The 15,785-nt window shown below is 39.2% G+C and overlaps 3 protein-coding genes across 9 annotated transcripts; 2 read left to right on the top strand and 1 right to left on the bottom strand.

Moving 5' to 3' along the window:
- Positions 1-178: 178 nt before the first annotated feature.
- On the bottom strand, positions 179-8,145 carry LOC105188686 (ubiquitin carboxyl-terminal hydrolase 32). 4 transcript variants are annotated; one of them, XM_011150273.3, is made up of 13 exons: positions 7,876-8,145; positions 6,713-6,950; positions 6,436-6,638; positions 6,064-6,344; positions 5,716-5,983; positions 4,858-5,591; positions 4,181-4,453; positions 3,132-3,389; positions 1,997-2,305; positions 1,622-1,839; positions 1,366-1,482; positions 1,130-1,248; positions 179-1,057 (listed from the first exon to the last, which is right to left on the bottom strand). In XM_011150273.3, the coding sequence occupies exons 2-13, from the start codon at positions 6,922-6,924 to the stop codon at positions 885-887; spliced, it is 3,165 nt and encodes a 1,054-aa protein (XP_011148575.1). In that variant the 5' UTR covers positions 6,925-6,950; positions 7,876-8,145; the 3' UTR covers positions 179-884. The 4 variants fall into 4 exon arrangements, with proteins under 4 accessions (XP_011148575.1, XP_025156789.1, XP_025156790.1 ...); XM_025301004.1 differs by lacking the exon at positions 7,876-8,145 and adding an exon at positions 7,540-7,825; XM_025301005.1 differs by lacking the exon at positions 7,876-8,145 and having other exon boundaries at positions 6,713-6,836; positions 6,913-6,931.
- Positions 8,146-8,682: 537 nt separating this feature from the next.
- Positions 8,683-13,555, top strand: LOC105188676 (lipase 3). Of its 3 annotated transcripts, none has more exons than XM_011150263.3 (7): positions 8,683-9,553; positions 10,865-11,183; positions 11,617-11,731; positions 11,816-12,062; positions 12,179-12,431; positions 12,724-12,866; positions 12,975-13,555. In XM_011150263.3, exons 1-7 carry the CDS (start codon positions 9,512-9,514, stop codon positions 13,122-13,124), a joined length of 1,269 nt encoding a protein of 422 aa, XP_011148565.1. In that variant the 5' UTR covers positions 8,683-9,511; the 3' UTR covers positions 13,125-13,555. The 3 variants fall into 3 exon arrangements, with proteins under 3 accessions (XP_011148565.1, XP_025156791.1, XP_025156792.1); XM_025301006.1 differs by lacking the exon at positions 8,683-9,553 and adding an exon at positions 9,622-9,664; XM_025301007.1 differs by lacking the exon at positions 8,683-9,553 and adding an exon at positions 10,561-10,613.
- Positions 13,556-13,708: 153 nt separating this feature from the next.
- Gip (hydroxypyruvate isomerase-like protein Gip) lies at positions 13,709-15,570 on the top strand. Of its 2 annotated transcripts, none has more exons than XM_011150253.3 (6): positions 13,709-13,950; positions 14,152-14,363; positions 14,512-14,623; positions 14,731-14,903; positions 14,993-15,112; positions 15,286-15,570. In XM_011150253.3, the coding sequence occupies exons 2-6, from the start codon at positions 14,168-14,170 to the stop codon at positions 15,471-15,473; spliced, it is 789 nt and encodes a 262-aa protein (XP_011148555.1). In that variant the 5' UTR covers positions 13,709-13,950; positions 14,152-14,167; the 3' UTR covers positions 15,474-15,570. The 2 variants fall into 2 exon arrangements, with proteins under 2 accessions (XP_011148555.1, XP_011148550.1); XM_011150248.3 differs by having other exon boundaries at positions 13,710-13,936.
- Positions 15,571-15,785: the final 215 nt, after the last annotated feature.

The following is a 15,785-nucleotide window of genomic DNA, read 5'->3' as shown; positions in this document are numbered from 1 at the left end:
AGTTTTTAACGTTCAGGGTTTAAAGGCATAAAACACAAGACATTTTACTGTTAGACCCATATCAGTCTCAAACATCTCATTTATCAATTATTACTCTTTAGCAAATCAATTAGTTACTTTCCAGCAGTAGAATCAAAACAACAGATAGGACAGGTGTCAATAAATAATAACTGAAATCTTAGAGTATGTGACGTTCACCTTTATTCACTAATATAAATTACGTAATGTTTAGAATTCTTGAGTCTACATTTAACCATCTACTGTACAAAGTCGACATACGTTTACAATATGCAGTACAAATAACATTCGCTTTCTCTCAGAATCCATGAATTAAATCAGACCTAAAAGTTTGTTTTAGCCCAGGACGTCACCGGTAGGGTAGGGTATCGTTCGCGATTCACGTTCGTCCTTCATCGAGAAATCGCACAACGATCGCCAAAGAAACACATAGGTGATAAGTATTTGATATTCGACGCAATTCAAAGAGCAATCTCGATACGCGCGAAACGAAGGCGCATCTTATTGCACTTTTCAAAAATAGCTCTAGCGGAGGCAGATATAGGGTAGATACAGGAAATCGTGTAAACCAACGGGTAAGATTAAGGTATATACGTTTAAAACGTATGAAAGAATGACGTGAATAAAACGTCATAGCAGAAAAGTACGTGGAAGAACGCGAACGTCAATCTCTTCTCGACATCCACCTCTTCGTCTCCAGTCACCCGATGATTAATGCCTCTCTCTCTCTCTCTCTCTCTCTCTCTCTCTCTCTCTCTCTCTCTCTCTCTCTCTCTCTCTCTCTCTCTCTCTCTCTCTCTCTCACACACACACACCACAATCTCAACGTGTTCTTTCCCGTCCTATCAGGTTAAATACATCACTTGTTATATATTGCACGGTTTCAAGTTGGTCCCCTGTCGGCTATAAAACAATATGTACGCATTGCTGAAATCCTCATCCTGTGGTTTCTGCCTGCTCGTGATCTCGTCATTGTAATAATACCACACGTCTGTGCGAGGATTCTTCGCGTATGCCGTATAGTGACCCGCAGAAACACCTGAAATTCCACTTGCCGTGAACGAGACTCGATCGAAAGAAGGTCACGTTTATTTTTAAGACCAGTACACACCTCCGAAGTGACACACGCAAGCGTAGAGATCATATAGGTGACGTCCTACACTCAGACCCACCAGAGGGAATGTGACTTTGTCGTCTAGCTTCATACTCGTACATTCATAAAACACGAACCTATAATATATAAGTGATCAAGGCTTGAAGCTATCTTCAGCGACGTTCAGGTTCATATACATGATCTACATCGAATCACAAGGCAGTTTCAAAGTACGTTTCACGAACATTGCCTACCTTTTGAGATATACAATGAGGAACTTGGGATATCGATGTACTGTAAGAGTTTTCGTGGCACACTGATTACGCCCACATTTCGGACAAAACCAAGGATTGTGTTCGTCTAGAGTTTCGCTAAAAGTATTCAAGTATTTCGATGCTAAGACAATGAAGTAAACAAACGGATGCGTGTGAGAAGTGCTTGTCACGGTACTGATCTCATTCAGCAATATGCCACAAATTCAAAGCGAAACAATTGAAAGAATCGAATTACCTTTGACTGAACGCTTGAAGACAATCGTAAAGAGACAGTGGGTGATGCGGCCGTTGCTTACTGACGCTGATGTGATCGATGGGATGCAGAATCTTAGGGACGTGCTCGGTACATCGAACCGCGAGCGTATCACCGTTCTGTAAGGCGACCATTCCTGTTTCCGGCACGCTGCATCCTGTACAGTGCGCGGTATACATACACCGCGAACAATGATGACCCTGTGCCAAGAACAACTTGTCTTCTTTAAACCCTCACGATGCGCCACATATTGCCTCTCTCTCTCTCTCTCTCTTTTCTCGTATAACCTTTAACTTGTGTATCGTAGAATCAGGTGCGTACATTCGCACGTACACGAAGAGATCAATCTGCACTAACCTGCCCGTCGACGAAGTGAATCGTGTATTGTCCTTCATGCGACACATTTTTCTTCACGATATCGTACAAGTCCCGTGCGTTCACTCGCGAAGGGAGCCGTATCAGATGCGGATAGCCGAAGAGCTTCGTGCCTTTGCGATTGTTCGTCGTCTCGTTCGTCGTGTCGTGCCTCAGCACCAAAGGTACATTTAGAATGCGCACGGTGGGCCTCGGTCGGCCGGTCTGGTCTATCTTTGTGAACGACGAGGCTGTCATGTACGTGGAACACATCGGACATGTCTGAGGCTCCGTTTGATTCTTGAAGTAATTCTGTCGAACGATAGAAACCTGAGTCTCTCGAGATTTTCTTTACTTTCTTTAGGGTTTAATTTGATTCGCGCGACGATTCCGTTGCGATGATTGCGAAGAGCTCGGGCAGTTCTAGTTGAAAACAAGGTAAATTTCGATCGATAGCAGGTGAGACCCTCAGATAGGCGGCAGCATCAGATTAGTCTGAATTGAGTTCCAGGTATGAACTACCAGGCTTGCGGATTGTACTAAAAAAGCGGGCCGTACGAGTTTCCATCTTTCCGTTTCCAGTCGCCTCTGCTTTTCGAGAAAGCGTCCCCGGCATTTTGAAGAACGTAAAGCTATTTCTGGTTCCCGTACGTACCATTACGGTACCGTCCGTCTAGAACGTTCAATGACCTTATCTCAGACCTTCCCGAGGTGAATACATTGACAACATGTGCCCTGTTCGTACACCCCTTCCGCTAGATTGACACTGCCACTTTCATCATTGGGATGCTCGCAATTGCTCGCATTGAACACGACAGAATAGAATAGAGTATTTAACTCTAACTTCTTACAAAATATGTGCGAGGCTGCAGTTTTATAATTAAAAGAAAAAAAAAAAAAAAAAATCTTTAAGTATATATTTAACACGTTCGCTGCCATGCCGTGTCTGAAATACACACGCGGCCTTCGAGTCGACTTTGTCGCAAATCGCGATGTTAGAACGCGTTCGAACGCAAATTTTACATCGGCAAGATCGAAGAAAATTGTACCTACTTCAGTAATGATAGCAGTGACTGCGTTAAAACCATTGTGCTGTATCAATCAAGAAATTTCCGTTCCAGCGTAACAACAGAATTACCTCGATACACGGATCGCACATGATGAAGTTACAGCTGTTTCCGCTGTGCCTCTTCAAATCGCCGTCCAGCTCCTCGAGGCAGATCATACACGGCACTTCTTCGCCCGTGATCGTGCATCTCTGGCAGGCCTCTGTCTCCGTTGCACGTTCCCCACCGCCGTCGGACACTGTAGTGTACGCATCGGGAGGTTCCGTGAGTTCAAAGGCGTATATCGATCGATTCGTATCATTCACGTGTCTCAAGAGTGTATTGTCATCCTTAAATTTAAAACCTTGATGTAGAATCCAACAGAGTGACGTTTCCGCCTAGTACGATAAGCTACAGCAAGCAAGTAATTCCCGATACCTAAGTACAAGGGGAAAATAATAGAGTCAAAAAGCAATAGCAATAAAAAACCGGCAACGTTGACGAAATTATAACGGTGAGGACAGAGAGAGAGAGAGAGAGAGAGAGAGAGAGAGAGAGAGAGAGAGAGAGAGAGAGAGAGAGAGAGAGAGAGGGGGAGGGGGAGGGAGGGGGGGAGAGGAAGGAAGGAAGAGGAGAAGAGAGAAGAGGAAGAGAAGGATAAACAAAGAGAAGAATTGATGAGCCTGTACGATGGAACGTAGCCTCGTAACTAAATTTTTCTCGTTACGAGAATGTTCTTCCATGAAATTTCTCTAGGAGAGCGGTATCGGCGATAAGCGACCCTGATCAGTATATCACCTTCTTAACTCTCCAGAATTATTTCCTAACGAGACGATAAATCTTGCGATTCAAATTACAATTACTTGTTACTACTGAGAGCACTCTTTCGAAAATCAACAACGCGTTAAACACTTGAACTCTTGCAAGAGATCATCGATCCCAATGCTATTGAGTCTTCAGATAGACGTATAACGTGCGAATTGGACAAAGCCGTTATTTGATCGTAACTATTGTAACTTGCAACACGACATAAACTTCCATTCGAGCAGATCTCCAAAAATATTAGCGCATAAGACGAGAACTCTATTCCAACAGCCGTGTTACAGAGAAGTATAAGAGCAAATCTGTTCGGCGTACCTACCAGAATCTTCGCTATGTGATTCTCTAAGACCTCCGCGAGTGCGATATTCGTAACCGAGATGTCTTCCTTGCCGAGTGTTTTCAACAACTCCTCCTTCAATTTTCCAATTCGTGACTGTTTGTTCAAAGAAACTACGCATCTTACGGGCTGTTCGCCGTTCACTGGGACATACGTGACACTCAACTGCCTCTCCATCGCGTGAGGTAGCGGCACCGACAGATACATGAAAGGTTCATACGTAACGGAAACGTGATTGCAAACCGAGCACACGACCTGCAACATATTCAAATCGTAGTGAACACCCAGCGCGCTGCGCGCGGAACACTCTGGAATCATAGAATGTCCCTCGAACTACGGTTCTCTCGCCACACATGGGATCGATTTTCCCTCAAGGCAAACCACATGCGTGCCTCGCTTGCCTCGAATCTATCGATTCGAAAGAAACGCCGTGTGCAATTCTTGCAGAAAATTGTTGTAAATTACGGATTATAGTAGTAGTATGAGACCTGCCTTTCGTCTATCCGAAAGCAAGAAGGATTAATCTACTACGGATTTAATGTGGGAGACTTTTTACAGTAAGTACCAGTGAGAATTCCGGCATTACTCCAACGTATAGTTCTCCCGTGATAATAGTAACGAGCAAGACTAGACGATGCCATTCGATTCAAGATCCTTACCGTACTCTTGAACTGGCCTTGGAAGGTATCGACGATGATGCTCCTATTCGATCGCAGGTGCTTCACCCAGTGTTTGTCCGCCTCGATCTCATCCTGAGCGGCAATCGCGCCGTTCCCATAATTCTGCGGGATCCGCGAACACTGGGTGCTGTCGTTGCCGAGACCGTCGCGCTTGTGATTCTTCTCCTGATCGTCCAGTCTCATGCGCTTCACGTTACACTTTTCCAGGCCACTGTCGTACTCGATATCGGAGCCGCTTGACGCATGGTCGAGGCTGCCGTTCACTTTCTGTACGTTCACCTCCTTGATGCGTTTGATGCTGACGCTCTTGTTATCGAAGTCATGATTCTCCATTAAATTCGAATTATCTAACGGCATTCTGCGCACATTGTCCTTGGGAAATTTCTGCGAATCGTAGTGGATCTCGTTATTGCATTCTTGTTGCGTCACTAAGAAATTGGCATTACTGGTCTTAGCCTCTTTGTGAATGTCGTACAAGTCACCATACTGCGGCACACTTTTCGACAGTTCAATTAACGTGTCCAATCTCAGAGATCGCGTTGGAGCGATTTCGTTCGCGCTCTCCTCGTTCACTTTATTGTGAATAAAAGTGCTTGAACGCGCCTCGACCGTTTCGTCCGAATCGAGCGTTTCTTCGTCGTCCTCGCAATTTAACGGTGAACCTCGCGGTGAATTCGTGATACTGTCGAGTTCTCCGATCGACGAATCAAAATCTTAATCAAAGCATTGACGAGTAATTCAAGGTCGAGATATCAAGTTAAAAAGTTAGTTATTATAAAGTCCAAGGTACACGTAACTGTTACATGCGTTTACGTGCGGATGATAGGAATCTCTTACCTCTCGGTGAACCGGCCATAGTCACGTTGGGGCTGTTTGGACAATCTGGCGACGAACAATCGTCTATCTCTAAAAGACCCGGGTTACAATTGAGATTGGCTGTGGCAGTGACGGGAGAAAGGGCCTTTCCGCTCGAATTTTCGATAGAGTTAAAAGAGTTGGCAGTGGTTGTGGATAATGGAACTTGACAGTTCTTGGCACACTTTGCCGTATTCATTTGTTCGTGAAGGGAATCCAGCAAAAGCGCCAGAAATTCTTGACAATCGTGCTGTTGAATAAACAATGCGATTTCGTACTCAGCAACATTAGACGCCAGCAATCACGATTAAACGTACCAACAGTGCTTACCTGCCTGTAATCCTTAAATTGCGAATGATAGGCTCCTAAGGTCTGCTTGAACTCTGTTGGTCTGAGTACGCTATATCTGCCAGACCACATCTTCCCGAGGAGCACACTGAAATGTGCCATTAGTGACCCAGGTGGTGGCAATTTCTCCCCTCTATGCTGCAAGTCCAAAAAATGTTGGAGAACAGGTGGTGTTGCAGTCAAACATTGTAGTCCAGCTGCCATAAAACAGGTATTACCCAGATTGCGAAGACCACACACACCCGCAGGCAAAACTACCACCTCTGGAAATGTTCACAGAGAAGGGGTAGAAATATGATGTGTACTGTCATGACCTTCTATATTATGAACATATTTTACATTACATACACTCACCCATTGGTGAGTCATCATGTGAATCTCCAGTCTCTGCAAAGAGATTGTTAAGTGCTGGAGTGCCAGGTGGCAAAAATGGACCATGTTCTATGCCAGTTCCTGAATCACCAATGGAATCTGCTCCAACATCCGAGAAATCATTCAACCCAGGTGGTGGAGGAAGAGGAATCGCATAGTCTGACGTCGAACTGTTAGCTTCAGTCCTGAAGCAACATGATACCAATTACTCCCAATGAATAAAAATTCCAAAATTATACTTAGAAAATGTTGTTCTTACCATGTATCCTCAATACCCATGTTAACTTCCGATGAAAGAACTTTATCTTCTTGCAGTGTAAGAGTCTGATCTAAGGAAGAAGTTAAGGGGCTAAGACCAGTTGATTCCAATACCTCCGATATTTCTGGAACGTCAGGCAGATGAAAAATTCCAGGAGTACCAACAATCATTGAAAGATTTTCACTTTCAGAAACGTCTACCTTATTGTCCATTCAGATAGCAAAACACTGCACACAATCTGAAAAGAGACAAAAATTAAGACCTCCAATTGATTTAATCATTTGTCGATGATCCTAACTACTATATATATCGCTTTCTGGCATTCTAAAAATATTATTTTTTATTGTGCATAAAACTGTAAATACTAATACATTTTATTTTTATAATACAAAAGAAGAATTAGGAGAATAGAATATATATTCCTAAAATAATACATTTGTATCAATAATCACAATATGCCAAAACACACAGGATATGCCAAAATGTAAAAATATATAGTTTCGGCATTGCGAATGACTCGCAGTATTTCTTTGTTATCCTACAAATTCATCACGAATTTCGATAATTCATACTTCTAATAATAGCGACACACAAAGAAAACACAGCAAGACGCGTGACAAACTTATCGTTTGGAGCGGGAAAGATCAGCACACCGACGGAAGTTGGCCACATAATTATCGATATCAGGATCGAATCTTCGCGTCGCATCGTAGCTCGTGGTCACAAGATCAACTTCGTCGGGGAAAAAAAAAAGAAAAACAAAAAAGCAAGAAAACGGATTTTATAAACATGCGCTTCGCGATTACTCGACTTCGCATCGTCCTAACCTGATACGCCCAGATTACGCACGATCCTCCCGCCCGCATCGTCACCGCGGCCACATCAGTGTCCGCGCGTCCAACGGATATTCATTATCGACACCCCAAGGCATTTTATCGTGACGGGCGGACGATTCGCGCGCGAATTCGCTCAATATGGAAGTGAAACGAGCTCTCTCGGAACGGCACGGGCGGACAACGATCGAGCGGGCTAAACTTGTCGCGAGCGCGCATCGTGACACCGCATTATCACGTACGCGAGGCCGTAAAATGCCGCTGCCGGCGTTGACGCCGCTCGCGGCGTGTCAGGAAGGTCGCGAGAAGCCGTCGTATCGTCCTACTCACTCCTTGGAAAAGCGATCCTCCGCACCCCGGGACGTCCACTACACCGCCATTGCAGCGCATCGCATGGTCGGTGGATGCGCGCGGAAGATTCTCGCCTACGGCGCCTCAGGAAATGGACGTGCTTTTGAATTCTTGACCGGAGAACCGTGGAGCTTGCACAACACTGCCGGAACGATCATGGCGGCGTCGCTTGACGACAAGCGACGTCGACAAGGAGGACGGAACAAGAGAGGAAAGAAGAGAGAGAAAGTAGGAGGAAGGAAGACGACACAAAATGGTTTCCGTTAGGAACGTTGTCGAACATGCGCAGACGACGACCGGCCGTGTGTCCCACTGCACTCTCGGTGCGCGGAAATACGTCGAAATGCACGTCACGAATGTGTCGGTCTGTTTGATCGGTCTCGACAAACATTCATCCGCGCAATATTCGTACTAATGTGCACTGAAACTTTGCGGAAATTTCACTTGGCGGTGGTATTAAGGAGTCCTGCTTTCCGATATCCTCGGGTGCCAAACTGTGAAATTTAGTTCCTTTTTAAGTTACTTCCTCTAGCAAACTAGAACTCTCGTTCAAATTCCACATGCGGTAATTTTCGAATGATCATAATGATAATTCCAAATTCAACGGTCCTCTCAACAATTTCTCTCTGAATCTGTATTGATGCAGATTCTAATTTAATATGTTTACATGCATCGTTGCGATAAAGATAATTTAACGGAAAATTACTGTCTGTGTATGTATCAGGTATTATAGTATTATAATATAGAATAGAAAAATTGATTCTCTGAAAATTATTAGGTGACAAAATTATATAATGGATATGCGTGCAAATTTATTGAAGAGGAAAAATGTAGCATTCTTGCCGCTAACTATACTTAACATAAACTAAGCTTATATAAACATAATTATGGATATGAAATAACCGCGCAAGATGATTGCGCATGCGCAGCGTCGTCGATCCAAGGCTGTCTCAAAGCACTCGGTGCCCGGAGTTACGGAAAAAAATTATTTTCACGTGAATCATCGAATGTTATCGAAAGTCGATAAAAATTCGATAATGCGTAAACCCGATGGTTTATGAGTGATTTGCCGCAGCACAACCGATAGGAAGTTGCTCGAAGTTGAAAGGAAGAAAAGTATTCTTCGTGATTTCACCTTACACTATATCTGAAACGTCATTGCTCGTACGTATATATTCGAGTACTCGCACTCAAGCTTGTAGTCATTGTGCGTCTCTGTTCGTGGTAGTTAGGAATCTGTCACGCACGGGGACGTATACTTCGTGTAAATTTACAAGTGAATTCGACCGCACTATTTGAGAGACAATCCTCTCGCCAATTCCAAAACGAGACACAAAAGGAGAAGTAGCGATCCCTCCGCGCAAACGCGCGCGCGAACTTTCTTCCTCGAAACGCGCAAAGCAGCAGTTCTCGCAAGCAGCGGTTCCTTGTTGTGTCTCCAGCGTCGCAATTTCGCGCATCGCTTTCTCGAAAGTTGCGCCTGAGTGAAGGAGAAAAAAAGTGAAAGAGAGAAAGGAGGAGAGACCACGCTTCGAAACGTTGTATTGGGACACGCTTGTGAATTTCACTACGTTCGCGACTCCGACTCCCATCGCGGACTGGTATCCTCGGCGAGATGAGAGAAATAACGAATAGAGACAAGGCCCACATGACAACAGTAAGACACACGTCGTATTAGCATATTTTTTTCTCTCATTCTTGTTCCGGAGACGGGTGCGCAACATGTTAATCTTTGAACATTGATGTAATCTGTGAAAATAGAGTTGTCGTACGTAAAATTTTCGTTAAATCTGTAGATAAATTTAATACGGTTACTTTAATTTTTTCGATTTAAATAAAAAATTCGAATTCAATCTAAATTGTCTTAATTAAATAAAATTATATTTAAATTTCCAATTTAAATTCTCATTTAACTAATTTATTTAAATTTAAAACAAATGAGTTCCAATTTAAATTTTGTTTTGAAAACAATTTTTAATTGGGGTCTTTTATTCATTTATACATAATTCATTTATACATAACAGTACACAAATAATATTATTTTAAAACATGATTGCATTTAAGCTATTGAAGTTTCACGAAATAAGCAATCGAAAAGATCGGAAAATTAGAGATGCATATGTTTGGAAATAATCATACAGTTTTTCAACACGAATTCGAAAATGTAACTGTTACAACTTTGTATTAGAAAAATAATTATAATAATAGAAATATATTTCTATAAATTCAATGCTGTTTAAAAGGAAATATAATTGTCTACATGTATACGCGATCGTCCAACGGCTCGTTGGAGAAATCTTCATTGTTTTTTATATAAAATCATTGTGCAAATATATCTAAAGACCAGTCGCAAATTTAAAATACAATCGCGATAATTTTATTAATTAATTCATGAAATTGCATGAAATTATAGACAAAATGAACTCTCAGTCAATCTATCGAACAAGCATATCCAAACGAACGATCTACTTTTGGCGAAGAAACTCTAATCGAAATAGAATGCCGCGTATAGCCCGATATTTCATCAGCTAATCGAATAAAGTCGAGACAGTGCAAAGTAAATCAAATTATCCTCTTTGAGACAGTTATGTGTTACAAATCTCGGATCAATGTCAAGTACTTTTTATTCTTGCAAATCATATCTATTTATTACGTAGCGAGAGAGACTCCCTCTTCGCTACTGCTTCGATTCTCACGTGTGAATAATCAAATCTCACGTGAGTTTAATATTTGTACGACTGTTCTCATAGCTCAATGTGTGTTTAATTAATCATCACAACAAAAACATTTATCGAGGAGAATCAATTGTAAATATAATCCAATGAAGATAAGATCCAATATAGATAAATCGAGACCGATCAACCTAGCTACCGCCATGTGCAGAAATTAATTAATGCATACATAAAAAATGATTAGCTCGGTACTGTATATAATATAGTTAAATATGTTTACTTAAATATGTTTACAGCATGAACTGATCGAAACTCACGGTTACATCGCCGAGACTCATTACGTTTGGACAGAAGATGATTATCGTTTGAACGTACATCGCGTGCTTCCTCCCGATGATCGGATATCGCCCGTATCATTAGGTGTTCACACAATCGACTGGCTTGGTTCCATGGTTAATAATAGTAAAAATCACAATTCGTCAGTTTCCCCTGAGTCGTGCGATCGGGTCTCAGATCGGGCTTCAGTTGCATCTTCGAAGATACCGGTTCTTGTGCATCATGGACTCTTATCCAGTTCCGCGGATTGGGTACTACTGGGCTCTCATAAAGCTCTTGGTTAGTAAACTCAAATCACATGTTCATTTTATTTATATACAAATCTAAGAAAATAATATTCTCACACGAAGTATTCTCTCCTTTGTGGCATTAATCTTTTTCATAAAATAGGAAGAAACGCGTGCTGACTGCAGATATATTAATTTAAATTACGTTTACTTCCGAGATTTTATCTCGGAATAATTTAAAGAAAATCATCCGATACATCCGAAAGAGACATATAAGAAATGTTTTGATGAGAAAAGTTCAATGGATTTTCAAAACTGAATATTTTAGTTGTCTAATTATACGTTGAAATATTCTCTCTAGCAACTTTAGTAAACTTAACGGTCTGAGACTGATAATATAGTGCAGCTAATTAATTAACGATCAATGGAATATATAAAATATATGTTTCATTTGTTATTGTTATATGTAATATTGCACGTTGCAGCGTACGTCCTTTGCGATAACGGGTTCGACGTTTGGCTTGGAAACGCTCGTGGTAACACTTACTCCAGAGGCCATAAACGTTATTCGATTAGAGATAACGAATTCTGGAATTTCAGGTCATTTGAAGAATACTCAAATGCTCAAATCCAAGCAAACACGACATTGTGTGTATGCGTAAACGATATGTATTTTTGTTACAGTTGGCACGAAATCGGATACTACGATTTACCGGCGTTGATAGATTATATCCTGGATAAAACTGGCCATACCAAATTGTATTACATCGGTTACAGTCAAGGTACAACTGTTTTCTACGTTATGGGGAGTGAGAGACCCGAGTACAACGATAAGGTCGAAGGCATGATAAGCTTGGCGCCTGTAGCGTACCTGGCGAATCAAAAAAGTCCGCTTTTGAAATGCCTTGTGTATTTTTATCGTTTAGCAGAGGTAATAAATTTTTCTTCTTGCATTTCCGGAACGATTTCCGATGATGTATCTGTTATTGTATCAGTTATTATTTCATTTCAGTTATTATTTCATCAGTTATTATGTTATTATTTCAGTGGGGATCCGTCGTTTGGAACATACATCATTGTTTCCCGCGTAACAGACGGTGGCAAACACGTCTGTTAAGCTCCTTCATACGCACAGTTCCTGGCGCGATGACAAAGAGTTTCTGTTATTGTTGGTTTCATCTTATCGCTGGATTTGGTAGTAATCAACTCGATAAGTCCATGTTGCCTGAGATATTCGGACATTTCCCAGCTGGTGCTTCAACCAAGCAAATGTTTCATTTTGCTCAGCTAATCACCTCCAGTAAGTAACAATGCTGGACCAATATACTGTCTTCAAGTGAACAACCAGGTCGGTTGACTTGCGGAAGTTAATAACAAATGAATAATCGATGCACATACATGTATACATGTTAGATTGCATAATCGACCGCGCCAATTCTATACTATGTATTAATCAACAACTTTCATTGACTTTATAACTCTATACTTAACTTTCTTATCAGGAAATCTTTTATTTCTAACTTCTAGAACATGCTGTTAAAATATTGCACACTAGTTGCATAATTTATGATCTCTTTGCATGCCCTTTGCAGAATCGTTTCAGAAATACGACCACGGTGCTAAGCAGAACAAAATGTTATACGGGTCTATCAGGCCACCTGAATATAATCTCAGTAAAATAAAGACGCCCGTGACAATCTTTTACAGTGATAATGATTTCCTCACTCATGCTACTGTAAGTTTTATACTATTGTATATTTACTATAAGTAATTTAATAACATTCTCATATCATAGACTTATACACCAATTATTGCGGACATTACACATTTATTATTATTTTAGGATGTCCAAAAACTGGCGAAGAAATTACCAAACATCAGACAAGTTAAAAAGATACAATATGACAAATTCAACCATATCGATTATCTTTGGGGTCGTGACGCAAAAACCCTCCTGTATATTAACATCGTGAAAATATTGAAAAAACTTTGATGTATCTTAATAATATCTATTTTAAGAAACGATATTTTAAGAAACTTTTTTAACATATGTGTCTACATACACTGTATACAGTGCTTAACTCAGAAATATTGCTTCTCTCTCTTTAAGAGGGCAAACAAATTATGAGTTACAGCATTATTTCTTGTGGAAAATGAAGAAAAGCAACAATTTTAATCTAAAGATACCAAATACAATTAATTGTCGGTTGAAAATCATATTCAACATCTCAGATAGTACAAGACGTTTTAGAATTATTCTAAATATATGTCCAGAATGGTGTCAGGGTATTGTGCTATCTGAATTATTATAAGAATGTAATGTAGAGAGAAGTGAATAGTATAATAAGAATTTTTATGATAAAAAGCATGTGATGTAGTTTCTAAGCCCAGAAATCTTCCTGTAGATTATACAATTTTTTGTATCATATTTAATGAAATGAAAGTAAAACTTGTTAAAAAATATTAAGTAACATTTATCTAAGTGTTTAAGAATTTAACGGGAATATCACTATTTTAAGAATATTCCACATGTATCCTCTAATTGCTACAATTTCCTTTTCTCATTCCTTATCGACGACTGATCATTATCATGAGTAGTCATTCAAGAAATTGCAAATAGCTGTCTGTAGAAGTTAGATTATCAAATGAGATTTGTGTTATCTTAAATAATCTTTAAACATTAAAAAACATCAAACTGGAAAAGTGTCCGTTTTTTTAAATTAATCGATGTTTATGCAACATATGTCATCTACATGGTAGCCGTTAACTATATAACGGACTTAACCTATTTTCTACGTTCTTAAGGTAGCATTGTAAAAGTAAATAGGAACATTTTATAAAGAATACTCGTTCCGGTCTGTTTAATCCGTAATGCGAGAATATTTACGTATCAAATAACGCTGTAATTTCAAAATCTTTATCCGTATGAGTAGTGAAAGTATTATATAGTAATTTTTTTATCATAGATAAGAATTATCGTGATAACTTTTCTGAATGTATCTACTTGAATGTTTTTGAAGACAGAGAAACGCGATCATGGCTTTGAAATTCGCTAGTAACCTGTCTTTTATGTTTACGGAGGTACCTAGCATAATTGACAGGTATCAACTAGCAAGACAGGCTGGATTTAAAGCAGTTGAAAGTGGATTTCCTTTTTGCTTATCCATTGAACAAGTTGTTACAGCCAAAAATAAGGCAGGTGTCCATCAGATTCTCCTAAATGTGTTCACAGGTACAGTGTTATAATTTCACGTTCACATATTTTCACATGTATATAAATAAATAAATATAGATTGAAAGTAAATATTAATTCCTACTAGAGTTTCATGAACTAAAACCTTATACATCTCTATATCTCTATATCTGTATTATATCAATAGGTGATGTTACAAAAGGAGAACTAGGCTATGCTGCAATTCCAGGTAAAGAAGATGATTTTAAAAAAAGTATTGCTAAAACAATCCAATATGCCAAAGCTTTGGATTGCAAAATGTAAGTATATTATGCATTGTAAAGTAAATGTAAACCTGATTAACAATTAATTCTCGCAACAATAAGTTCAAATCATACAATTGTAACAATACATCTTGCCCTAACAGGATTCATGTAATGTCAGGAACAGTGAAGTCATCTACTATAGACAATGATACAGTTTATGAAAAAAATTTGTTGCATGCAATTGAAAAATGTCAACAGGAAAACATTGTTGTTGTGATTGAACCAATTAATAATTTCACTGTACCAAATTACTACATGAATAATTTTAAAAAAGGTGCAACATCACATTGATTCTGATGTAACTGATATTACTTTTTTATATTTAATATGTGACACCCAGTATCTTCCTTTTTACCAATACAGGTTTGGATCTAGTAAAGAAGATAAATAATGCATACTTTAAGCTACAACTGGATCTTTTTCATTTGCAACATTGCTGTGGCAATATTACAAAAAACATTCAAGAATTTCTACCTTATGTTGGTCAGTATCTTTATATACAATAGTATCAATATATTATGTAAATCCACAGATTCTTTTTAATTCCATATATGCAGTTTGCAAAGCAAGATACATTATAGATCCCAGTATACAATTTATTTAGGATAGACTTTTATATTGTTATTTTTATATAATTTTATATAATTCTTATATAGGTCACATTCAGATAGCTCAAGTACCTGATAGACATGAACCGGATACTTCAGGGGAAATAGATTATAAATATGTTCTTTCACTGTTAGAAACAGCAGGCTATACAGGATATATTGGTTTAGAATATCGGCCGAAATCATCGACAGTGGAAGGATTAAAGTGGATTACGAATTATGGTTATACACTGTAATGCAGATATAGTATATATATAAACATATATATCTTGAAATAATTTGAACAGGTTTCAAATTAATGACAATAATTTTTTATAAAGCTCCTGTTTTTTAAACGTATATTAAAAGAAATATATGTGTAATATAGAATAAGCATATCTGAATAAACATTACTATATAAATTGTAAATTTAAATTGACATTTACTAATTCATCTGGCTTTTAGTATAATTACATGTGAAACTGATAATAAATATATATACTATTTTTATACATTATACAAATATAAACATAAATAATTTCTTAAGAAACATACTTCTATAAGCAAAT

This window comes from Harpegnathos saltator, unplaced genomic scaffold (assembly GCF_003227715.2).
Source record: "Harpegnathos saltator strain DR-91 unplaced genomic scaffold, Hsal_v8.6 scaffold4, whole genome shotgun sequence".
NCBI classification, from domain to species: Eukaryota; Metazoa; Arthropoda; class Insecta; order Hymenoptera; family Formicidae; genus Harpegnathos; species Harpegnathos saltator.
Note: the sequence above shows the minus strand (reverse complement) of the source record. Positions and strands in the feature narration are given on the sequence as shown.